The sequence below is a fragment of the Nicotiana tabacum genome, chromosome 17, assembly GCF_000715075.1.
Source record: "Nicotiana tabacum cultivar K326 chromosome 17, ASM71507v2, whole genome shotgun sequence".
In the NCBI taxonomy this organism is placed as follows: domain Eukaryota; kingdom Viridiplantae; phylum Streptophyta; class Magnoliopsida; order Solanales; family Solanaceae; genus Nicotiana; species Nicotiana tabacum.
This window is the reverse complement of record NC_134096.1, coordinates 138693961-138720915: the sequence shown is the minus strand read 5'-3', so window position 1 is coordinate 138720915 and position 26955 is coordinate 138693961. Positions and strand designations below refer to the sequence as shown.

Genomic DNA, 26955 nt, shown 5'->3' with positions numbered 1-26955 from the left:
TGGGCAACATGCCAGTGAGAGGTGTCTTTGTCAATGAACCATTCGGAGGCTTTGCTCAAGACTTTTTATTTTCTTGACCATCTCATTTGGCTCACCCGATTTGACAGCCTTTTCATTTTCTACGGGTGACTCGTAGTGTGGTGTCTGATTGTGTGTAGCCGAGATCTTGAAAGCCATATCTGGAGAGTAGTATTGTCCACCATAAGCATGATTTGGTGGCTCGATATTTGGCCTTGTCACATGATTTGGTGGTGAGATTGTATACACTGGCGTGCCAGACACGACGAGAGAGGTGTTCCTAACCGGTGCGGCTAGAGGTCGCACATTAGAGGTACCAGGGGCGAAAAAAAAGCTATAGTTTGGCAACTTCCCTGGTGGTATAATGTGATCACTCATTGTAGGGAGCAGTGGTTGAGTAGGTAGCGGTACGGTAAAAGTTCCCTCGGACGGACCCTGAGGCGGAGGCTAACCGGAGACCCAAGTCTGATACACATAAAACAGATAATGTTTCAATCTTCTTACTTCCTCCGACTCTTGCTCAACTGACTGACCATGGGGGTCGTCACTGACCAACTCGATTTCATCATTGTTATCCATAGGTACCTTTCCTTTAGATCTAGTGAAGTAATGATGTATTTCCAGTTTCACCACAAACCAACAACCTTAAGCTTATTAGATAAGAGACAACAAATGTGTTAGGGTTAAGCATTTTACATATATGAATCATACGTAATATGCCATGCTCCTAACATTATCACCGCATCTAATATGATTTTGGAAGGCTTCATGTTTCATTTCGGCTTATAAGGTTGCTATCTATTTGCACTCTTATTTTCTTCTCTCTTTTTCTCCACTTTTCTTTTCACTCGCCTCATTTTAGAGCCGTTGAAGAATATTTCGATCCCATCTTTTAGGGGTTGCCTATGTATCATGTCACCACATGAATCAGATCATTATGTAGTTCAGGAACATGACCATTTGTTTACAAAAATAACATATTTTTGGTTCATTTTTGAATTTTTCAATAATAAAATCTTTTTCTCTTTCTTCTTTTTTTTGTTTTTGATACAAGACTCAAACAAAAAAGAAAAATTACATAAAGATACAACCTAAAAAGACAAACATTTAAACTAGAACGGACTTGACTCAAACAGACTTTTAAAAATAAAAGGCAAAATGACAAAACTCAAAACACCAAAAGACTATTACAGACTCGATGACGACAAATGAATAATCAAAGTGGACTACCAACTAAAAGAAGACTTTGATCCCTACAGGATAATCCACCGGCATAATTGTAGTCAAGGTGCTTATTCCTGCGGCTGACCTTCCGTATCATGGTATATGCGCTTCAAGTCTGTGGCAATGTGGCGTACGAAGTTGGGCACTACCGTAGCAAATTGCTCTTGAGTCAAACCCTAACAAGTCACACACCCTCAGGCGGTATAAGTAGCCACTTCATAGACCCTCCCTTTAACATGCTCCTGGATCTGACTTAAGAACTGGATCTGTCGCTCATGGTTATTGTCTATGTCTGATATATCTTCCTCGTATTGTAATGCCAGATTCAGCTTGTTATGGGCCTTTGCTAGCTCATTCTCTAGCTGGATCTTACTTGATTCTACAGCCCTGGACCGAGCCCTTAGGTCATGGATAATAAGTTTGTAATGCATTTTTTCGTGCTTTGGAATGCCCGCATGTTGCTGAGTAGTGGCCCCTATTCTCGCTTGTCGAGGTTGTGCTTGAAGCGCTTGAACCTCATGTTTTAATCTAGCTTTCTCCTCTTTAAATCAGTGTACTGCAAATCCCTATTCATGTTGACGATACTTATATCCCTACGTAGTTCTCGTATTATGGATTCATAGTCTCTTGCTATTTCCTTCTTGGCTTGTCCCACTCTTATTCTAATTTTAGTCTCACGTTCTGTCGTGCTCTTCAGAATTATCTCTTTCTTGGATCCAAAAGCATCTTGGTCATAGAACCACTCAAAATATACATGGTCTAACTCTCCTTGATCCCGATCTTCTACCATAGTGTGAAATTCGAGCACCTTATTTTCATCCCAAACCTGCTAAGCATAAGCCTCACGAATAGGATCCTCCGATGTTACTTCCCATATGAAGCTTTGCATGTGCTCCACTGTGGGCACTACCTGTTTTTGACCTAATTGGTGTAGGTCACATAGGAACATACGATTGAAAACCCCGAAGACCCATCAAAATCAAAAATGAATGGTGGTAAGACCTGTATATGACCTCTTTTGGTGAGAACTAATGGCATTTCCATGTGATTTTAGAAGCGGTCAACTTATAAAGATGCCTCCTCCATGCTTTGACGCCCTCGGGGAAGCTACTATCAACAATCACATCTTTAAACATATCTTCAAGATCATTGTTGCGCCAATGGATACTAAAATTTATCCGTACATGATGACAGAGAAGGTGCTCTAAAAACCATATTTGGAGTATTATGTGTACAGCCCTCAAAGAAATTTTTTCCTTTCTGACATTTGGTCAGGGCACGGTAAATATCTGACAATACCATAAGAATGATAGTGACATCCTTTCCACGCAATAAAGCGGTGACTATGCCAGATAATCGAATATCAATATTTTTGTTATGCCTCGGGAAAATCATCGTCCCTAGAAATGCCACTAGGAATGCTCTTCGCCCATGGATTTGCCAATCTTTATATCCAATTTTACTATCAAGCTCTTTCCCGTGCTTTGAAAATCCATCTGGACACCCATACCTGTCGTACAAGAAACCCAATTGAACGTGCCCTTGTTCCACACTTGCTATTATATTTTGGCTGATTGTTATCTGCTCAAGGAACTTACTGCCAGTGATGTCCCTTGGGGCCAAAGGTCTCTTCTTCTGAAACTCATCGCCTAACCTTGTGTATCCAGCTGATTCCTCCAAAGTGGGAGTCATTTCGAAACCATTAAAATGGAATACCGTGTTATCAGGATCCAAGAAATGCACCAACGCCTCAATTAAGTCCCTCCTTGGGTTGATCTCCATAATGTTCACAAAGTGACCCAGATGGTCCTTTATCTTTTCCTGTTCACAAATGCCCATATTTTTTCATCGTTGTCTTAACAACCAGGGTGTTTTATGCACAAGCCAAATCTGTAGGGGCTCGTCATCTTTTGGCATTTTGTCCGATCTTTTTTTCATTGTATCCATATCGCACCTAAGTGGTAGAACATAAGGTTATGACTGATGCAAGCTTATATAATAAAAAAAACCTGATACCCTGGGGTTTGACTCATAAAAGTTAGAAATGGCAATGTGGGACTCAAGCAACCGACCATAACAATGTTTTAAAGTGAGGGTTTACTAAAGAGCGGACACCCTCGTTGGAGGAAGATACAATTTTGAAGACCAGTCCATTATGACCCAAATGATAAGACTTGACCAATTTGTCCGATTTAGATGCGACACCAGACCCTAGAGGGGTTGCCTAGGTATCTTGCATAGAGTCAAGAATTAGGTGCGCGTAGTTCATGAAAATCAAGATACATATTATTACAAAGATTTCCCTCCAACATTTATAAACATGGTCTTAATAAAAATGATCGGGTTAAGAACAAAATGGTAAAAGGAAAAAAATGGATATTATCACGGAAATAACCTTTTTGATTCTTTTGAGAAAAACTTTTAAAGCCACCTCGGCAGAAATGGTCGGACACAAAGGCAAAATGATAAAAGTAGATAAAAATAGACAATATGGCTATTATTACAAAAATAATTCTTTGATACTTTCATGAAAGATTTAAAGGTTGTCTTGGCAAAACGGCCAAAATGGGACAAAATAATAACAAGTAGACAAAATAAATAAAATGGTTATTTTTACGAAAATAGACCTTAATTACTCCCGAGAGAGGTTCAAAGGTTGTCTCAGCAAATATGACCAGCAAAAACTAGATAAAATGGCCATTTTTATGAAAACAAACCTTCAGTACTCCCATGGAAAGTTTAAGGCTGTCTTGACAAAAATTGCGGCTATAAAGGAAAATGGTAAAAGGTGAACAAAGATGGACAAAGTAGTTATTTTATAAAAATAGCCCTTCAGCACTTTCGAGGAAGATTTTAAGTCTGTCTCGGCAAAACGGCCGGACAAAACTAGATAAGATGGCTATTTTTGCAAAAATGGCCTTTCGATACTTCCGTAAAAGGTTTAAAGCTGTCTCGGCAAAAATGGTCGGACATAAGGGCAAAATGGTAAAAGCTGAACAAAGATGGACAAAGAAGTTATTTTACAAAAATGGCCCTTCAGCACTTCCGAGAAAGATTTAAGGCTATCTCGGCACGGCCGAACAAAACTAGATAAGATGGCTATTTTTGCGAAAACAATCTTTCGGTACTTCCGTAGAATGTTTAAAGCTGTCTCGGCAAAAATAGTGTAGTTCTATCAAACCAACTATTTTTCTCTTCTTTTTTTTTTTTATGAAAATTAATCTTTAAAAACCATACGCACTAGACCATACCATTTCTTTTTTCTTTTTTTTCTCTGTTCATTAAACTGATTTATGCTAAAGTCGGTCAACATGCAAGCCTCCCAAATAATGCAACATATAGCACATAACATGAACATATTAATCTCAATAAGGTACATGTCCTAAAATAGAACCCGGCTCATGTGCCGAGCGCTGCTAAGTCAAATGCACATGATGCAAATAAAGCGAACCTACTAGGGATATCCAGCATGAGGTTTGTTATTCTAAGTTTAAATCATGATGGAAAAGGTATTTAGACTGGTTTACTCAAGCGAACAACTCGAGCCGAGGAGGGTCAGCGTACCGGTAGCATTGGTTTCCAGCTGAGCTGGTGGTGCTCCCTGCCTAAAATATGTGTGACTAAAATCCTTCACCGGGTGACAAGCACCTCGGCTATCTCAAAGAAAGAGGGCTATGTCAAGAAAATGCCCATTTTTAATTTTAAGAAGACTTAGATGGGGTGTGTAAGAAGACAGTTTATATGTACATTCAATAATATCAAAGTGGTAAAAAACGGACAAGTAACACATTAGGCCCAAAATCAATCACAGTATACACAAAATTAATAAAGTCAAATAAAGTCAATGTACAAGCTCGAATTCTTGTTAGTTCCCCAGCAGAGTCACCAGAGCTGTCACACCCCTTTTTACCTCAAAAGAAATACGTGTTATGGATTGTGTATTAAAGAGTTTTTTCGAGTGAAGTGACAATTTTGAAATAGGGATTATTTTATTGTTCAGAGTCGCCACTTGGAATCGATTTTTGGGCGTTCCAAGTTACCTTTTATTTGAATCCCTATTCAAAGGAAGGTTTGACTCTTTTATTATTTGGTCTGCGAAAATAAAGTCCGAGTAAGGAATTCTGTTGACCGGAGAGAAGGTGTAAGGCATTCCCTGAGTCCTATGGTTCTACCACGGTCGCTCTATTAACTTAAACTTAGCTTGAATTAATTTTGGATAAACTGTGTTTTATTGAATTTTCATGTTTTACCTATCCGCTTTTAATTATTAAAATTATTAAGGAAAGATTTGAATAATATTAAATTGTCCTAACCACACCACTCAGACGAATGTGCGATCGAGATGAATTTTATTAGTTTTGTCATAACCGCGCTATGCTAGCGAATCCGCAGTCATGACAGGGGTTATTAGTACGTTATTACTTTTGGAAAAATTACTACATTCGAAGAAATTATATATTTTTAAAAAAAAATTTATTGAAAGTTATTATCGCACTATGCAAGCGAATCCGCAATTATGGGAATTAATTAAATTAAGAATTAACTAAAACTATTGGATATGAGATGAGATTATTAAATTAATTTAATAAAAAATAATATCACGTTACGCAAGCGAGTCCGTGAAGTTAAAGCGCGCCTACTAATTGCCTAGCGTTTAAATTAATTATTAAGGAGACTAAGTTGTAAAGTTATTTTAATAAAAGAAAACTTTAATTTTTATTGAGATTATTTGACTAAAAATAAAATTTTAAAAAGTTGGGTCAACTTGTTATTTTAAAGAGTGGACAGCCATTGATTTAAAAGGGAATGGGCCAACTATTTGAGTATTAAAACCACTGGCCCTTTTTGAACATGGTTTGGCGTTGGGCCAGCCCTTGCTTATTAAAATAAAATAGGCCAACTTTGTTATTAGTGAAAATGGGCCAGCGGGTCAGCTCATTTGGCCCTTTATTCTTGTTAGCCCAATCTTATTACTTTCAAACTTTCAACTAGCAACACTAAGATTTAGCAACTCACCAAACAACCCATCTCATTTCTATGTATCTTAAAAAGTGACTTCTATTTTTTACTAAGCTTAAAAAAAATACTAAAGATAACTAACAAGAGAAATGTAAAAATCAGGAATGGAACAAATATTTAAGGAGAATTGATCAAAGAAATACAAAATTAACAACAAACAAACATAGATAACGAGAAGCTAACTTTAAAGCAAAAACATTATTATTGTTGTAATAGAGTAATAAGATGGATCATAGAGTGATCTTTTGATAATATTAGTACCTCCGGTAGGACTTATAATAAAAAGAATGGTAAAAATCCTATACCAAATATAGCTCTCTTTTTTGTTAATACATTCTGCTCACTTTCAAAATTTTCATTAAGTCTTTAACAATTTTTCTTTTTCTACAATATGACCAAGATCCTCATAAAATACTACTTAAAGATTTACAGAAAAATGCTACAAGGCAATAAATAAATAAATAAAGCAATAAAGTCATGGATTTAACATTATGATCCAAAGCTTGATTTCAAGATTGAAACCTCAACATTCATCCATATAGCAAATTTCCTTGCAGATGCTTCAAGCAATCTAAACATGCTCAAATCCTCATCAATTGCTATTAAAAAATCGGCATTACAGAGTTTAAATGTTACCTGGGTCACATAAAATAAATGCAGCAGTGAAGAATAAGAGCTCAGCAAACAGAAGCAGCAGAAAACAGCAGCAAAATCAGCAGAAAACCAGCAGCAAATTGTGTTTAAGCAGCCCAGAAACCTTAGAGAAGAAACCGAGAACCAACTCTAAAGAAGACTTATACTTTTCTAAAAGTTTGCACTCTAAGATTCACTCACAAAGCCCAAAAAATTTCAGCTTACTAAAGTATTCAGCTGCTGATTTTTTTGTTCAAAGATATGTGTATTCAAGCAACTCTCTAGATATTCTCTAAATGATAGAGTGTGTGTCTTTTACAGGAGAAGAAACTAGGCATTCATGATTGAAAGTCTGATTGAAAGTATACCTTTTGGACATATTTTTCAACAAAAATCTGCTCTAAATATCAAAAGACACACTTTTAGTTTAAAATATGTCCAAAAGATAGTATTTTCCCTAAAAGTCTGCTCTAACCATTCAAAAGACATACTTTGGTTCAAAAGTTATCCAAAAAGTAGTATTTTCACCAAACAATGACTTACGTTTTTGGAGTATTATACTCCAAAAGTCTTTGAACAGTAAAAACAACCAAACTTGTATTATTCCTTCTTTAATTTCAGCATTTATCAACACAAAATTCAAATACTCAAATCCAATATAAATAAATTTACTAAGCACGTGAAACTTTTATTATCAACTATCATGACTAAGCGAATAGCTATTTCAGGGCTAATGAATGACTAATTATCAATGATTAGTAACTATGAATGACTAAGCTAACACAGATTAAACACAATAAATAATTAAAAATATAAAAAAAATAAAAATTATGCTCGATCTAAACTAACTGCAATACAATTAGAAAAAATAGACAAAGAAAACGAGAATAGGGGTATACCAAACGAGGGCGGTCGGGGAGGTCGCGCGAAATTTGGACAGATTTTGGTCGCCGGATTTGGGATGGAAATTGACATCAATATGTAGGTCTTGAGGAGCTCTATCCGTTGATGTAGGTATTACGAGATGGTAGTGGCCGAAGCTTCAAGAATTTGGGCAAAAAAGTACCGGCTAAAGTTTCCTAGATCTAATATTCAAGGAGTTTGAGGGGGTTTTGAAGGATTTGGATTAGAGATATGAAAAGAGGAGGTTGTGGAGATTACATGGTGTAAATTTGGGGGTGTTTGGAAGTGGTCCGTCGCCGGTGGGCGATTTTCGGTGGCGGCGAGGGGCGGCGGCTAGGAAGAAAGAGAGAGTGAAGAGAGAGAAAAGAGAGAGGAAGGAGAAAAGACTTATGGGTGGAAATTGAGGCAATTTTTAGATTTTTTTGAGGCTTTAAATACCTTTTGAGAGATCAAATATGGATCATTAGTTCAAGGGTGATCAATGGGTGAGATTTGATCTTGGGTCACTTAATGAAACAAAGTAGTTTTGCCTCAAAACTACGTTGTTTCAGACCTTTTCAGTGGCAACCCCTTATCTTGTACTCTTGGCCACTTTCTCTTTCAAATTTAGCCCAATTTCTTCCTTAATCCTACTTATTAAACTAAATTTACACAAATAAATAAATTAATTAAATAACTTATTCAAATGATCAATTAACTAGATTAATTCACCTATTGAACAATTAGTTAACTTCTAAAATGCACAAATAAAGAAAAAACTATTTATTTATTTTTGATATTTTTTATGATAGGAAATATGCAATTAAAGACAAAAAAATTGAAAAAAATAATTAAAATAACAAAACAAATCATTCTATACATTTCTGCTTTTGCGTTTTTCCCATTTGCAAATTTAACTGCCCACTCGTGCTCTTTCACCCATCCCATAACTTGTTTATGCACTCCTTGCCATCTGAGTAATATTATGCTCAATTATATTTTTATTTCGACATTATATATGCTAGAAAAATAATTTTATTTTTTATTTTTAAATAAAATTTATTTGTTCTATAGGTAAGTCCATAATGTTGATTAAAAAGAGAAAAACTCATAAAATATTTAAAAGCAAAAAAAAAAAAAAGGAGAAGATAAAAGTTGATAATTTAAAGGGTAAAATAGGTATTTGGCGATCAAAAGTTTGAGAAATCTGATTGAGTGACCTTGTGAGTACTATAGGCATAGTTAAGTGACTTTAATTTGCTGTTACAAACGAAAGAAAAGATGACTTTGGTAAATAATTTCACATAGTTGAGTGACCATATGAGTAATGGACTCGAAAAATTTAGATACTTATTGAAATTTTTAAAACTTAAAAAAAGTGATAAATAAGTTTTTACTATAATATAGTTAGGTAAATTTCCCGAAACGTAAATATCTACTCTTAAATATCGGGTACCCATAAAAATAGGATAACTCTTTACTATGTCGAACTTTATATTAGTTAATTTTCCCCATTATTTCTTACTTACTTAAAAAACTAATAATCGTTTCACAGTGTGCTGTAACCGTACTTCATCAATTCAATCCAAGAAAAGAGAGGGGAAAAGAAGAAGAAAAGAAACATACTTTAAGTTCTTAACTTAATTAATCCACTAATATAGTTTATGATTTTGTTATATACCAAAGTTTTTATTCGTATTGAATCAAATTGTGCAATATCTGCTAAATTGTTTTTTGAGTCCATTAGTACATCCAAAAGCACTTTTTTTGTCAGAAAAAATATATTTTTTAAAATTTGAGGTGTTTGGCCAAAATGAAAAAGTACTTTTAAGCATAAGTATACGCAATTCTTTTGCTTTTGGGAAGAAACTACAAATTCTAACTTCTTCCAAGATGCAGAAGTAGAAGCAAAAAATTAATTTTTTCAAGATAATAATATCCTTACCGTAAATTTAAATTTTCCAAGTTATCACTCATTAATTTAAACCTTTCCTTTTCATTCTTTTGTTTCTACAATCTCTTTCTTCTATTTTTTTATTCCTTTGTTTCTTCTTTTCTTCCTCTCCTATTCCTCTTTGAAATAATTTACAAGGCTAATCACCAGATTCAAACACTCTTTTCACAAGATATGATTTTCTTTTTCTCTTTTATAGTATATCAATATTATATAATCTCCGGTTTATAGTTTTATTTCCATTTCTTTTTGACGTTCATGCATATATTATATTATAGTTGAAAGAATACAAATTTTTCAAGAACATATAGTGTTTTTTATATTTATTTAAATAAAAATATTAAAATTCTTTTACAATAAATATTTGTATTCATTTCTCTCTTTTAATAATACTAATTGTAAACTGAACATTGATACTGTTCTTTTTGTAATATGACACTCAAAAATACTTTTTGGAAAGATTGACCAAACACAATTTGTTTATCAAATATTACTAAAAGTACTTTTCAAATGAATTAGCCAAACACAAACTGCTACTCTCCATAGGTACTTTTTAAAAAGCTCTTTTAAATAAAAGTACTTCTCAAAATAAGTAATTTTTGGTAGCTTGGTCAAACGGGCTATAACATAGATTTAGTTCATTATGTGCATTTTAAATATCAAACTCTCTCAAGTGTATATGATTGTGAACTACACCTAAATATTCCATAAGATGACTTAGTTGCGAATGTATCCCTTTATTTCTGTCGGATGAAAAAGGTCAGATTTAATTTCACCAATGAAAGAAGATTGCATAGACTTCTATTTTAAGAGATTGATGCAAATTCAAGGGACAGAACTAGTATGATAACTTTCAGATGGACTGAATTTGTGCCACAAAATGAGACTACATAGTACATAGGCACATGATTGGGTTTTGATAATGAAACATTTATATATTTAATCATACTTTAAATTTCTCATTTTACTCTTAATGAGATAATTTATAGTAATATAAATCTTTATGTGGACAGGAAAGTATTACAATTCACTTTCACCAATGGGATGGGCATGGTGACGTGGCACGCCATGTCCTATCCATTTCACCAAAATGTATCGAGTGTCCACCCTGGACTGTTCTAACGGATGAGGGGTATATTTGAACCACTTGGATAATGTTAGGGATATTTTTAGACGTATAGTATAACTGAGGACAAAGTTGATCTATTAAGCATAATAGAGGGGCAAATTTGACCCCTTTTCCCAATACAAATGCATCTTACATGGTTAGGCATCAAGAATTAGTACTCCTGTTTTAGTGCTTCAAATAGAGAACTTCACTATTTCAAACACTATTGATTTATTAGCCCTAGAAACACAGAACAAGGATTCAAGAGTTAACAAAAAAACCAAGCAGGAAAGAGATAGAATATAATAGACCAAATATATATGTTGTTTTTCTCGAGTATATTTTCAGTAACAATGGTTATTACAATACAAATGGCCATGTATTGGAAGATAGTGTGCATGTACACAAAACTGAAGGATTGGAAGATAGATTGCATATAGAGCCGCATCCTATCCTCGAAGAAGACCTTACTAGGGAAAGTGACTCTACACAAATAAGAGGAAGAAGTGAAACAAGAAAAAATGGAAAGAGGAGCAAAAACAAAACAAGAACTTCTTCAAGAAGGAAACAAAAAAGTGGGAACTCACCACAAGTTATTTATGATTAAAGCAATCTACTGGAACATCAGAGGAGTTAGGTCCAAGAAAGTCATTCACCGGCTCAAACATTTAATACATATAAACAATGCCCAGTTTGTAGCAATCTTTGAACCCTTTATTTCAAAGGAGAAAATAGATGGCTACAGGAATTTCTTGGGATTTCAAGCATGCATATCTAATATCAATGGTCAGATATGGTGTTTCTGGAAAAATCATCTAAACACTACTATCATTGTTAATGAGGACCAACATATTACCATCAAATTTAATGAGGGTTTTGACAAGTCTAATATCTTTATTACTGCAGTATATGCCAAATGTACAGCAGCAGAAAGAAAAGATCTCTGGGATAGTCTGGAGAATATTAGCATGTCTATCAATAGCCCTTGGTGTATAGGTGGTGATTTCAATATCATAGCTGATCCGGGGGAAAAACTAGGAGGCAAATCTCATAGGATATATAGAAGCTTGGAGTTTGTTAATTGCCTTAACAACTGTGGTGTCACAGACTTAGGATTCACTGGCCCAAAATACACTTGGTGTAATAACAGAAGGCCTAGAAAGCGAATATAGAAAAGGCTTGATAAAATTTGCATTAATGATCTTTGGGCTCAGAAGTTCCAGAACAATATTGTAAGGCACTTGGTCAGAACTGGCTCAGACCATCGACCTATCCTTATGAAGAGCTATGATAGCGACCACAACAACATTAATTACTTCAAGTTTCTGAATTGTTGGGTAAAAATTCCTGGATTCTTTGATATTGTTAAGGAGGTTTGGGATTCTTCTATTCATGAAAACTCTATGTGGAGACTCCAGTCCAAATTGAAAGCACTTAGCAAGAGGCTAAGCCAATGGTCCAAGCAGGACATAGGGGACATAAACTAGCAGGTCGTGGTATGGGAAGAGAAGATCCAGGTATTGGAGGAATTAGACATTGATAATAATACAAACCATGGAATGGGTGACGCTAACAAAATTCATGTTGAATATGTCAAGTGGTTGGGTTTACAGGAGGCCCTTCTAAAGCAGAAGACTCAGGTGAAATGGTTTAAAAACGGAGATACAAACACCAGTTATTTTCAAAGTAAACAGAATAAAGAATCATAGGGGGAAATGGATCCAGAAGGAGGATAAGATTAAAAAAGCTGTTATCAAACATTTTGAAGCTCTCTTCAATCTTCCCAAACCCGTTCTTAACAGCTCTATTCTAGATTGTATCCCTAGTTGTGTGTCTAAGGAAGACAATATCAATCTTATTGCCCTTCCAACAGAAGATGAGATTAAAAATGCAATTTTTAGCTTGAGTGCAGAGATCTCTGCTGGTCCATATGGCTATAATGGAACTTTTTTTCAATTTTGTTGGGATATTATAAAACATGATATCACTGCTTTTGTTATGAAATTCTTCCCGGGAAAACCTTTCACTAAGTTCTTTTCCCACTCATCTTTGGTTCTTCCAAAAGTTGATACTCCCTCTAGCTTCTCAGAATTTAGACCCATCAGTCTCACAACTTTACCAACAAAATTATATCTAAAATCCTGACTTTGAGGCTTAATCCTCTCCTCCCTATTTTGATCTCCGAGAACCAAAGTCGGTTTGTCAAAGATAGGTTGATTACAGAGAACGTGTAACTGGCCTAGGAGATTATTCACTCTATTTCTCAACCAAATAAGGGTGGTAATGTTGTGATCAAATTGGACATAGCCAAGGCATATGATAGAATAGCCTGGCATTTTGTAACTTATATATTACAAAAATTTGGCTTCTCGGAACATTGGGTTGATATAATTCTGAGGCTCATTTCTAATAGTTGGTATTCTATCATTGTTAATGGAATAAAAACTGGCTTCTTTATATACTCACAGGGTTTGAAACAGGGAGACCCTTTTATCCCCATCCTTATTTATTATAGCTGCTAAAGTACTATCAAGATCTCTAAATATACGTCACAGTTATGATAACTTATTCCTTTCTCTATGTCACTTAATGGTCCACTAATTAACCATTTGGCTTATGCAGATGATAAAGTAATTTTTAGCAGTGGGAGTCGCTGATCCATCAAGCTAATAATGCATCAAATTAAGAAGTATGAACAAAGTTCAGGACAAATGGTCAATAAAGAAAAAAGTTTCTTTCTAACTGCACCAAAGACAGGAGCTACAAGAATTAAAAGAATCAGAGACTGCACAGGCTTCACGGATAAAGACTTTCCGTTTAGATACTTGGGGTGCCCAATTTATGTAGGAAGAAAGAAAATAGAATACTTTGACAACATGGCTTAGAAAGTTATTAAGAAGCTAAATGGCTGGCAGGGTAGAATGTTGTCTCATGGAGGAAGGATGGTTCTGATAATACATGTCCTCCAAGCATTACTGACCTACACTCTGAGTGCTTTATTTCCGCCAAAGGAAACTTTTAAACTTCTGGAGAAACACTTCTCCAATTTCTTCTGGGGCTCCACCGGGGATCAAAAGAAATATCATTGGAGTTCATGGAGAAATCTATGCTATCCTATAGATGAAGGAAGGGTAGGGGTAAGGAGTATGCAGGAATTCAGTGAGGCATTGGCTACTAAAAGATAGTGGAGATTCCGATCAATACAATCATTATGGGCGACCTTTGCGAAGCACAAGTATTATACTAGAGCTCATCCTACCTCTAAAGCATGGGTTTCAGGCAATTCCCATTTGTGGAAGAGTTTGACACAAGTAAGAACAAAGGCCCAAAGTTTTATGGTCTGGCAAGTGAACTCCGGCACATGTAGCTTCTGGTGGGATAATTGGATGGGCAAAGTTCCTTTAGAAGCGGCGGTCCCTCAAACTACCAAAAGCACGAAGACTTTGGTCAAGCACTTCATGGTTAGTGGAAAATGGAATCTTGAAAAGCTCCAGAAAACTCTTCCAGATCACCTGGTAAAGCACATTGAAACTATTGACATTGGAAGACAAAACCTTCAAGACCAAGTCTATTGGGATCTTACAGACAATGGAAAGTACAACAATAAATCGGCATGGCAGCAGATTAGAAGTTGCAAACCTAAAAATCATTTCCTTCATAAAGTTTGGCACAATTCAATCCCTTTCAAGTTCTCTTTCCTTACATGGAGACTATGGCAGGGAAAGTTACCCTTTGATGAAGTTACCACTAAGTTTGGAAATCAAGCAGTTTCAAGATATAATTGTTGCAGAAACCCAGACGCAGAATCTATGCTACATGTGCTTGTGAAAGATGAAGCGGCTAATTTTATTTTTAAGCTATTCAGTGGTCCATTGGGGATCAAATATCATCAAGGCACTATCAGGAGTTTGATAAACTCATGGTGGCAATAGAAAACCGTTAATGATGTTCATAAACTTACTGTTCAAATTTTCCTGGTTATTATTTGCTGGGAAATTTGGAAACAAAGATGCGATTGCAAGTATGGTGATAAGAAAAACTTTAATTTATTCAAAATGGTTCAAGAAATTAGCTGGATGATTCAAACTGCCTTGGCTAAGGCTTTTCCTACATGTAAGTTGACATTACCCTGGATCTCCTTTTGTGAAGAAATTATCAAATTGAAGCCTATTCCTCGGTGTACAACTGTTTGTTGGATTCTTCCTGAACATGGGTCTATAAAGTTGAACACAGATGGAAGTTTTATCAATAGAACTGGAAAAGCAGGTATTGGAGGTTTACTCAGGAATGATAAGGGAGATCTCATAATGGCATTCTCTTTCCCCATTCTATGCAACAATAATATGGTTGCAGAAGCACAACCTGCCAAATTTGGGCCTGATTGGTGCATCAGGAATGGCTACAGAGAGTACTCATCCTGGAACTAGACTCCTTAACTATTACTCAGATGATCACTAGCAGGAGAGCGAACAATTATAAAATGAACAAGATCATTGATGAAATCTTACAAATATTGAACCATGCTAATGTCAAAACTCGCCATTGTTTTAGGGAAGCAAACCAAGTAGCCGATCAATTAACCAAAATTGGTTCTACTAGTGATGTTGGCTCCTTCTATTCATGCTAATATCAAAACTCGCCATTGTTTTAGGGAAGCAAACCAAGTAGCCGATCAATTAGCCAAAATTGGTTCTACTAGTGATGTTGGCTCCTTCTATTACTCATTTCAGCAACTTCCTACAGGTGTCAAAGGCCCATATCATCTGGACAAAAGCCAATTGCCATGCATAAGACTTAGATATGACAGGGCAAATTTCTTTGTAAGTTAACTTTTTTGGATTAGAGCAGGAGCATAATAAGTCCTCTTTACTGCTCCTTTTTTGAAGAACAAGACTTGTTCTTATCCTTGTGTTGTATTATTGAGGTAAGGTCAAGCCCCCCTCTTGTACTCTATTTCAGATAATATTTAACACCCCCAGGTCAACCTGGGAAAAAAATTTTAAAAAAAAATGGCCATGTATTATTTTTCCAAAACGAACAAAATTATCTACTGTATTACTCCTTATATTTTTGGTAAGCCAAAGTCAACGTTTTTGACAATTGTGTGAAATACTACTACGTAGCGTAATCCCTCAGTGCGAACTAGCTGCTGTGTTTTATTTAGTAATTTCTTTGCTTTTCGGCAGTACGTTATAACAATTCACAGCTGAATACTTGCCAATGTACTGAAGTTGAGGGGTGTGACAAATTCCTGCCCAGTTGCGTAAAGAAGAGATAAAGCTGCCATTTCAGATGCTTTCTGAGTTGGGTGAAACCAATCCCAGAACAAGTATTTGTCGCGCTTCTCGCAAAGATCAGATTTTGGAGTACATTTACTGCTTCCTTTGGATGGTCCTGTCCCACAGCAGGCTGATTCAACTTCTTCAAAACCTACGCCACCATAAATAAAAAATTACTACTCAATTTTTAATGTATTGATACACACATTACGAAAATTATTTAATACTAGTACTCCTATTAATTATAGTTGAGAGACTCCTTTAATAAATTGTATGGATCATTTATAGGAGCAACAGTAGATTTGAAAACAATAACTAATGTTTTCTTTATTTTCTAAACTAACACTTGTGTTAAACCGATTTTTTGTGGCTAAACCGACACTTAGAATGGAGATAGTTCTTATCTCGAGTTTCCAACTTCCAAGGATTAATTAGGATTTAGGATATTTTTATCTCGAGTATCCGTGTTTTGACGTTGATGGTGACTATGTTGCTTGGATTCGGGTGGAGGTATCTGTTACGAGTACGGTCTAAATATCGTATTTTTCATTGCATAAGTTTTAGGATTAAGAGGTACGCTTTCAAGTGCGGATATGGGTATCGGCATACGAACAATAATAAAATATATATTTTGATTAGTTAAAGTTATTGAACTAAAAGTAATAAAACTTTATTCTTTATAAACACCTATTATTTTATTCATAAGATAGCTCGCGTAAAGGAAAAGCGATTCTAAAATTTTATATAACTATATATATGACATAAACATAAAAATCAAATCAAATACCCAATTAATTTATACTTCTCAGTCATAGAATGTAGTCAAAGTACCCCAAATCCATTATGGATCCCACACTCACGCCAACAAGGATGGGCCATGCCGTGTCGCCATGGATGCAACCCGAATTTTGAAGGATAATAAAATACAGTTGAAAATTTGTGAATGAAATCTAGAAAAACTTATAAATCTGTGTTTCAAATATCTCCATGTTCAAATATCAACCGATTAATTCATTACGTCCAAACGGGGATGAACCGACCCCAAGTTAGGTTATATTCACAAGTTTGCACCCACTTATTCTTTGATTTAATCTGAAAACTGATCCAAGTTATATATATCAATAATTACCTGATGCAACTGCATTATCAATGACACCCTTGGTCATCAAGTAAGAATTTCCAAGTGAAAATTTCACTCCTGGATTTGTTGAGCTGAACTCTTGCAGCAAGCTAAGCGTTGTATTATAAAATGATTGAGCAAAATCATTAAGTGTCTCATTACAGGCACCACCAGGTGTTACGCTACGTATAGCCGGACAGCATCCAATTGTTGGAATGCTAACAATTCCAAATTTTCTTGCACCCAGATCATATAGATTCTGCATTTATAGTAACCAAAAAAGTCTTTCAACTTTTCATAGTACAAGGAATCAGAACATTATAATACTGCAGTAAGAGAAAATACAAAATATAAACTACCAAAACTCTATCGATAAATTAAAGCTGTGTCTGGTGTGACGAACTATTTTCCATAGAAAACAGTCTATTGGTAAATATTTTCCTAAAAATTATTTTCTAGTAATATTGGTTACGTTGGTGAATTCTGAAAAAAATTACATAATAACTCTAATAAGTGAAGGAAGTCATTTTCGTAAAAAAATACTTTCGGGTAACTAAGCACCAAAATGATTTTCTCGTAAAAAATATTTTACGTCGTACCAAATGCACGTAGAATGTAATTAGTTAAGACCTACTTTGCCGGAAGGGGTTGCATTCAAGAATATTCTTTTTTTATTTTTCCAACAGAAAATCGTAAAATGCTAGGTCGGAAAAAAGGAAGATTAATCCAAGATTTAAGAGATGGGAAAGAACATAGTAATATTTTAACCTGTAAATGATTGGCAAAGGTATCACTGAGATATGTGATGAGTTCAGGTGCAGATATATTGTAGTTGTAACGGAATTGGTCGAAGAAATCATTGCTTCCCACACTTATAAGGTAGAAGGCATTTGCAAGCAGCTTTGAAGCTATGTCGTCATCTCCATATATTTCTGTGATGTTCCCGCATACACTTTGGAATTGTTCTATTTGTTGAGTAAGCGATACTACATGATGCTGGAACACTCAAAATTTAAATATCATCAGAATATATAAATGCAGAGAAAAAGAAGATTGGAGTAAGAAATAATTGAGATCTCACAAATCCAGGAGTTCCAGTATCATCAAGAATGCCAGATCCTCCTGATGCAAAGTTGACACCACGAAGTATGCTACTCTTAAATGTTGTAGACGTTTTCTCAACTAAGGCGTAAAAGGCTGGCGGGCTTTCCGTATAATTACCCAAGTGCGTCGCTAAACAATCAATCATTTAATTTCTTTGTTAGATTTGCCTACGCTACGTATATAGTTAATAATTCAAAATACTTATAAAATGATAGACCAAAAAAACATCTTTAACTATTTAAGGAATAATACTGTCACATGAACGAAGTACAAAAAAGTTGCGTAATCATTGTTATAGTGAGCACTAAAAATAGCAAAAAATGTTTTAGAGAGCTGATCATTTTAGAAAGGAAATAGTGAATATATATATACCAATGATATCCGCGGGGTTATAGCCATTGCTAAACCTTCCTGTAGCAATGTGGTGTGGGTAATCAATTCCGTAGTAAGGATTGTTAGCTGTAGCAAGACTGCCATTTACATAATTATTAGTTCCAACGTCTACAGTCGAATCGCCAAATATAAAAATAGCTGGTACATCTGCCATGACCAACTTTGTTGACCAAATAACAACAGATAACAGCAAAATCTTAAACCTATGCAAGAGAAGATCCCCTAGCTTCGCCATGTATGAGAGCTTAAATTTTCTCGAGGTATTCTCCTTCTTGTTTCACTCAGTTCGAGTAGTTGCTGCATCTACATATCATTTCTGACCTTATTTATAATTACGTCTGGAAAAAATAGACATGAGCAAAAGGTTAAAAAATGCCGTGTTCAACGTGGGAAGAATCTTATGATGATATCATCATCAACCCTAGGCCAGTTGGTTTAATTACCTCGCTAAATTAAACTTGTGTACTTCTATAACACATGGACGACGACGACAATAACATACCCATTATTATCCCACACCGTAGGTATGGGGAGGGTAATGTATACACAGACCTTACCCAGACCTTGTGAGGATAGCGAGGCTGTTTCCAATACACCCTCGACTCAGGAAAGCATAAGCACCACATTAATGAAAATATAGACAAGAAGTGACAGTACCAAAAGCCATATAAAAGCAGAATAAAAACAACAAGATAGTAAGGTGATCAACAATGAAAGAAGATAACAGAAACCTACTACCAACAGAAAGCAAGACTGCGTGCCAATACTACTGTTATGAACACTCTAGACTACCTACTCTACTACCCTAATCATCGACCTCCATACCTTCCTATCGAGGGTCATATCCTCGGTCAACTGAAGTTGCGTCATATCTTGCCTAATCACCTCTCCTCACCTCTTCTTTGGCCTACCTCTGCCTCTCCGTAGGCCCTCCAATGTCAACCTCTCACACCTCCTCACTGGGGTGTCTGTGTTCCTCCTCCTCACATGACCAAACCACCAAAGTATATTCTATAACTCATAGAATATACTATTATTATACTAATGGGCGGATCTACATACTAAACTTGGGTGCTTCAGCACCCACTAACCTTATCACATAGCCTATGTTAGCTATATAGAAAATGTGAGGTGTTTGATATATTAAACCAGGAAGCACCTAGATAACAAAAAGGCTGATGGGTGCTTTGGTCAAGCAAGGATAGTGGCTGTTTTAGTAGTGTGAGGGGTTGGGAGTTCGAAACTCACTCATAGTAGGCTTAAGTTTGCTTTCTTCCTTTACCCCATTTAGGTCTCCTTTTTAAATTTTTATCAAGTAGCTACATTTTTTATCCAATACTACTACTTTATTTATTTTCATCCCAGACTACTTTTTCCCTGAATTCTTTTTTACCTTCCCCCCTTTTTTATAAAATTTTTTATTTTGTATTGTACCTAGTAATTCTCTATAACAAAGAAAGAAAGAAACTCCAAAGTTCGACCCTTCTAAAAACAAATAGTTCCTCTAGAGTGGCAAAATCCATTAAAAAAATTTTCGCCAGTTGCATTTTTCGTTACACGCGTTTATAATATTAATACGAGTTTTTTTATTAACTTTTTTTACCGTTATGTTCAAATAATTATGCACTTATACTATGTGATCGGTAGTAACTGTACGTCAAGAAAAGTTAAACACCCACGAGCCCAAAATCCTGGATCCGTCACTGATTATACCATGAGTATATATATTTCAATTTTACTTTTACATTAAAAAAAAGATAGTTTTGTGACTTCACATATATAGTAAATAAAATTCAATAGTCATAAGTTATCCAATATTTCTCGTAAAAAATAACATCTGTTATACCAAACATACTCAATGAAAATTCATTTTTAGACCATTAAAAAGGTAAATAATATCAAGATACCCCTGTCATTCCTTCATAAACAGTTGAAAAAGACAACAAACCAGCATAGGGATATTAGTTTGATGAATATGGACAACATGTGTCGTATTAATATAATATGTACACAAAATAAAGAAGATCTGTCTAGAGTTGATTGACGTCGCGGCGACATGAACAAAATGGAGTATTAGTTACGTTGTCTGAACGAGATCGCTTCTAGTTAAAAACTATGTACATCCTTTTCAGTTTTACTAAGAGTATATGTCCTTTCTAGCTAATCATGTCCAGAATATCTAATTATAGAATATCCTTGACATATTGCATCTTTTATTTTGTTTTCTTAAAGCCACTAAAAGCATTGCATGTGCCAAGTCAATGTGAAGTTAAGATCCGTTTTTTCATCATTATTTCTACTTAAGTCAAAAGAAAATAAGTTCAATTGCACATTGCCAAATATGAAAATCTAATACATATCATGATGGAAGATAGAAAGAACAGGCGTAATTCCAAAATTAACGTGCACTCCAGTAATGTTGATGAATATTGCTAAATTTCATAATCTTGTAAATCATTAAAACACGGTCAATGTTCGAAATGAGCAAGCATGACACATAACTAATGCGATTCACAGTATTACGAAAATTAGAAGTGAAAATGTTAACTAATTAGATTTTCTCAAAGACTTCATTATTATTTTTCTAAAATGAAGTATTTTCCGTGCCTTGAAGAGGTCCGTTTTTTTAAATAGAAGAAAACAGATATGATTGGGTTAACAACTTAACATGTTCGAATTGTGATCTTTTAACAATTACAAACAATCTCCATTCTTGAATTGGTTGCTCCACCCACTCTTGATATGGATTAATGTGTTTAACTGGAAATGCATATGATAGTTGAGCATATATTGAATGCCGCTTTCTTCTCCATCTCCTTAATTTATACTATTATTTTACATTTTAAATCAATCAATTAAGTCTTTTAAATAAAGTTTCTTATTAAATACTTACAAATTTATCTATTAACATAATACAAATTGTAAAGTGAATTTTTATGTCTTTCTTGGTAATAATATGATTCTCAAAAGTACTTTATGGAAAGATTAGTCAAATTCAATTTGTTTCTTTAATTTCATACTAACAAATTTTTCCATTTAAAAACTATTACGTTCTTAAAATGTTTTTTCTGAAACTCCATTTGAAAAGAACTCATTTCACAAGGAGCAACTTTGGAAGTTTGACATCAGTCCTAAACCCCTCCGCTAATGTCCATATTTTCATTTTACACTCCCTTATTGAAATGGCATATTACTTTTAAGACTACAAGGTTCGAAATATATTTTTGATATAATATACTATACATATTTAATTTAAAATTATAAAATTCAAAATATTTCTTAGTATTCTTAAACTTAAACTTATACTCAATTAAATTAAGATACATGAAAATGTAACTTCCCTAAGGATCTGACTCCTCTCCATTTCTCTTCTCTCCATATCCTCAAGTTCCAGCTTAGATTAGGGACACATGAAATAGGTTAAAATTAATGACTAAGATTTAATTGACTAAAGCGAGGCCCTAACTATGGCTTAAATTAGGGGTATACATGGCACTGGGTTGGTTCAGTTTTTATTAAAACCAAACCAAACCAATTATATTGGTTTGGATTGGTTCGATTTTGTAGAGAAAGATATAACATAGCCAAAGAAGAAAGGGCAGTTATGTAATTTCTTAGTGTTAGTTAATTAGTTATTAACTACTAATCCTAGTTGTTAGAGTTAGTTAGAATAGAGTATAATTACTCTTGTATAAATATACTCCTTCACTGTATAGATGAATTAAGTGGAATAGAATCATTTCCTTCTCTCCTTACACGCTCATCTCTATCACTATGTTTCTCTCTTCTTCAAACTGGGAAAGAACCCATTGATTAGTTCATGGTATCAAAGCACTCGAGCTAATTCACAAAGCTTGAAACTTGATTCTGTTCTTCATTTCCGCAAATTATTCAAAGCTTTAAGTCAATTGTTGATTGTTCAATTTCTTGAAGGAATCTTGTTTGCTATAGTGATTAATGAACAATCTGTCCCATCTGGAAATCAGACTTCAAATTCAAATCAAGGACGTTTGCATGCATCTGCTCCAGAAATTTATTACAATCATCCACTATTTTTGAGCCCATCAGAAGTAAGTGGTATACAAATTATATTGTTTCAGTTAACTGGCATTGAAAACTATTTTCTCTGGTTTCGATCTATGAGAATGGCATTATTAGGAAGGAATAAGTTGGGGTTAGTTGATGGAACTTGTTCCAAAGAAAGTTTCCCAGAAAATATATGGAATCATTGGGAAAGGGTAAATGCAATTGTGCTTTTTTGGTTAATGAACTCTGTTAGTAGTGGTTTACTTGGGGGTATAATGTATGCCTCAAGTGCTCAAGCCGTGTGGAATGATTTGCATGAAAGGTTTGATAAAATAGATGGTTCAAGATCTTACAATTTACATAAAGAAATTGCACACTTAGCCAAGGAACGGTATCTGTGTCTGCATATTTTTCAAAGCTTAAAGACTTGTGGGAGGAGTTTGAAGCCTTGGTTCCTGCTCCTGGGTGTGATTGTCCAAAGTCAAGAGACTTTGTAGTTCATCTACAAAAATTAAAATTGTTTTAGTTCTTGATGGGGTTAAATTACTCCTATAGTCAAGCTAGGAGTTAGATTTTGTTGATGGGTCCAATGCCAACAGTTAACCAAGCATATGCTATGGTAATCAGTGATGAGAGTCAAAAATCAATCGCAGCCAATGCTGGTTTACTAGGAGCAAATCTTACATTTGGAACTGGACAATATGATGTGGCAATGTACACCAAGACTGAAGGAAATTTTCAGAAAACCAGGAAGAATTTCAATCTATTCAGTGAGTTTTGCAAAATGAAAGGTCACTCTAAAGAAACTTGCTACAAGATTGTAGGCTATCCTCCAGAATACAGACCAAGAAATAAGAGTACAAATACTCATAGTGCATACAATGTGTTATCTGATATGAGTATTCAAAAGAATCAGCTGCCAAAAGGGAATTGGAATGAGAACAATTCACAAAATTCTCAATTGACAAGTAGTGTTGTGAGTACTAATAGCTCACATTTGATTGGGCAAGTGAACAACAATTCTTGGCTGGGTAATTACACATTCACCAAAGAACAGTATGACCATATTGTGCAACTTCTAAGCAAAGATAACTCAATTTCTGCTTCAGCAACTCCATCAGCTAATGCAGCTGGTATACCTTATGCTTTGTTAACTTCTGATAGTTTACAAGAGTGGATAATAGACACAGGGGCCACAAACCATATGGTAGCTGATCTAGAACTATTGAATAAGGTTTCATTAGTTCAAACAAGCCAGCCAAAGAAAGTACATCTACCTAATGGAGAAACTACTCAAGTTACTCATATTGGAACTAGTACTTTATCAGATCAAAACACAATAACTAATGTGTTTTACATTCCTCAATTCAAATATAATCTTCTGTCTGTTTCTAAAGTAACCAAGGAGCTGAAATGTTCAGTTGCTTTCTTTCCTGATTTTTGTGTATTTCAGGAACTCTTCAGTGGGAGGGTGAAAGCGATTGGTAGAGAAGACATTGGTCTGTACATTCTCAGTAGACAAACAATACCAGGAAGTAATACAATTAATCTAAACACAATGGAGACAGAAGTCAATAAAGAGACTAGCTCAAGTGACATTGATCTTTGGCATAGAAGGCTTGGTCATGTGTCTACTACTGTCTTCAAGAAGTTACTATCAGAAAAGATACAAGATATGTCTGCTAGAATAGACTTATATAGTATATTCCCTTGTGCAAAGCAAACAAGACACCCTTTTCTTGTCAGTAGTATTAGAACAACTGCTAGTTTTGAGTTGGTTCATATGGATTTGTGGGGACCTTACAAAGTTCCTACTATGGATGGTAACACACTTTTCTTAACTGTAGTAGATGACTTTACTAGAATGACATAGATTTTCCTGCTGAAAATGAAGTCTGATGTGTGTGTGATTATACAATAATTTTTTGCTTTTGTGAAAATACAATTTGACACAACTGTGAAAACAGTTCGAACAAATAATGGTACATAATTTGTTAACTCAGTTTGTGGAAATCTGTTTAATAGTCTAGGAGTAATTCATCAGAAGCCATGTCCATATACTCCTCAGCAAAATAGAGTAGCTGAGAGAAAATATAGACACATCTTAGAACTCACTAGAGCTATCACATTTCAAGCTGAAATACCAATCAAATTTTGGGGTTATTGTGTACTTGTTGCAGTCTATCTTATTAACAGACTGCCTAGTTCTATTATTGATAATAAGAGCCCATATGAAAGATTGTATAGCAGGAAACCAGCATTACAACATCTCAAGGTTATAGGCTATTTGTGTTATGCAAAGATAATTCAACAAAATGACAAACTAATGCCTAGATCATAACCTTCTATACATATGGGATATGCTGCAGCTCAAAAAGGATATTTGCTATATGATTTAATAGATAGAATTTTTTTGTAAGCAGAGATGTTTAATTCAGAGAAGATATATTTTCATTTAAAAACAAGCAAGACAACAACAAGTCTTTATTTATTCATCCCAACATAGCAGACATCTTATTCCACACCACAGATTCAAGCACATATACTACAACTACAGAAAATCACATGCATATAACTCAACAAGAAGGTGTTATAATGTCAGAGTTCACACAAGCTCACACATAGCATTCTAAAGTTATTCCTGCAGAAGTCATACAGCCAACTACTCAACAGATATCAATCATACAACCATCAATAGTTCAAACACCACAGACTGCTCCTACTAATCTTTCAGATCAACCAGATATCAGAAAGTCTGGTAGAGGAAAGAAATCACCTATTTGGATGAAAGATTTTGTGTCATTAACTGCTCACCATGATGAACCTTATGCCATATCAAAGTGCTTAACCTATGAACACTTAACTTCCAAGTATCAAGCTTATTTGACAGCTGCTTCAAATATTATTGAGCCAACCTTCTATTCAGAAGCTGTGAAAGATCCTAAATGGGTGGATGCAATGAAGGCTGAGATTGAAGCTTTATAAAACAACCACACATGGGACATAGTAATGCTGCCTGAAGGTAAGACTCCAATAGGGTGCAAGTGGATTTATAAGATCAAATACAAGGCATCAGGTAAAGTAAAAATATTTAAAGCCAGGTTAGTAGCCAAAGGATTCAGCCAAAAGGAAGGAATGGACTATCAAAAAATATTTTCTCCAGTCATAAAGATGAAGACTGTAAGAATTGTACTGGTTTTAGCTGCTACAAGATATTGGCATATACATCAAATGGATGTCTATAATGCCTTTTTACAGGGAGATTTACTTGATGAAATATACATGACTCTGCCACAAGGATTCACAAGTCAGAGGGAGAATAAAGTGTGTAAACTTATTAAATCCTTGTATGGTTTAAAACAAGCTCCACGACAATAGAATGCTAAGCTAACAAAAGCATTACTGAGCTCTCAATTTCAGCAAAGTCAATATGGCCACTCTCTGTTCTTTAAGAAAACTACAGAAGGTATTACAATAATTTTGATTTATGTAGATGACATGCTTGTTACCGGTGATTGTCTGAAACTAATAGAGAAAACCAAAACAAATCTGCAACAGTCTTTCAAAATAAAAGACCTAGGAGAATTGAAATACTTCTTAGGTATAAAGTTTGCTAGATCAAAACAAGGAATACTTATGCATCAGAGGAAATATGCTTTGGAACTTATTTCTGAGACAGGTATTGCAGCTGCTAAACCAGCAATTACACCACTGGATGTCAATATGAAACTCACAACAACAGAATATGATGAACATCTTAGAAAAACTAAGCCTACTACATTGGTGGATGAAGAACTGTCAGATTCAACTCCTTATCAAAGGATGATAGGTAAACTCCTATATTTAACAATGACAAGGCCATACATTTCATTCAGTGTACAAACACTATGTCAATTTCTTCAAAGACCAATGAAATCTCACATGGAAGCAGCTCTAAGAATTGTAAAGTACATCAAGAACAGTCCAGGACAAGGAATACTACTCTCCGGCAAATTCAACAGCAATATTTCAGCATATTGTGATGCAGACTGGGCTGCCTACCCATACTCAAGGAAATCTGTCTCAGGATATCTAGTCAAATTTGGAGACTCCTTAATATCATGGAAATCAAATAAGCAAATCACAATTTCAAGAAGCTCAACAGAAGCTGAGTATAGAAGCCTTGCAGCAACTGTGGCAGAACTCATCTGGCTAA

The 26955-nt window shown here is 34.9% G+C and overlaps 3 protein-coding genes across 4 annotated transcripts; 2 read left to right on the top strand and 1 right to left on the bottom strand.

Moving 5' to 3' along the window:
- The first annotated feature begins 11359 nt into the window (after positions 1-11359).
- LOC142172137 (uncharacterized) lies at positions 11360-12010 on the top strand. The gene has a single exon (XM_075235917.1). The coding sequence runs from the start codon at positions 11360-11362 to the stop codon at positions 12008-12010; it is 651 nt and encodes a 216-aa protein (XP_075092018.1).
- Positions 12011-14657: 2647 nt separating this feature from the next.
- On the bottom strand, positions 14658-19019 carry LOC107793055 (GDSL esterase/lipase At5g33370-like). Of its 2 annotated transcripts, XM_075235188.1 has the most exons (6): positions 18938-19016; positions 18714-18811; positions 18319-18470; positions 18006-18233; positions 17247-17496; positions 14658-16268 (listed from the first exon to the last, which is right to left on the bottom strand). In XM_075235188.1, exons 1-6 carry the CDS (start codon positions 18967-18969, stop codon positions 16039-16041), a joined length of 990 nt encoding a protein of 329 aa, XP_075091289.1. In that variant the 5' UTR covers positions 18970-19016; the 3' UTR covers positions 14658-16038. The 2 variants fall into 2 exon arrangements, with proteins under 2 accessions (XP_075091289.1, XP_016470821.1); XM_016615335.2 differs by having other exon boundaries at positions 14667-16268; positions 18714-19019.
- Positions 19020-23340: 4321 nt separating this feature from the next.
- LOC107793056 (uncharacterized) lies at positions 23341-25745 on the top strand. Its single transcript, XM_075235916.1, has 2 exons — positions 23341-24583; positions 25408-25745. Exons 1-2 carry the CDS (start codon positions 23341-23343, stop codon positions 25743-25745), a joined length of 1581 nt encoding a protein of 526 aa, XP_075092017.1.
- Positions 25746-26955: the final 1210 nt, after the last annotated feature.

Coding starts and splice junctions, on each gene's coding strand:
- LOC142172137 (XM_075235917.1), top strand. CDS start 11,360: ATGGAAAGAGGAGCAAAAACAAAACAAGAACTTCTTCAAGAAGGAAAC.
- LOC107793055 (XM_016615335.2), bottom strand. CDS start 18,969: ATGGCGAAGCTAGGGGATCTTCTCTTGCATAGGTTTAAGATTTTGCTG. Junction 18,471..18,713: donor TAACCCCGCGGATATCATTG/GTATATATATAT, acceptor TTGATTGTTTAG/CGACGCACTTGGGTAATTAT. Junction 17,497..18,005: donor CCTTTGCCAATCATTTACAG/GTTAAAATATTA, acceptor CTATAAATGCAG/AATCTATATGATCTGGGTGC.
- LOC107793056 (XM_075235916.1), top strand. CDS start 23,341: ATGGGTCCAATGCCAACAGTTAACCAAGCATATGCTATGGTAATCAGT. Junction 24,584..25,407: donor CAAAGTTCCTACTATGGATG/GTAACACACTTT, acceptor TTATTCCTGCAG/AAGTCATACAGCCAACTACT.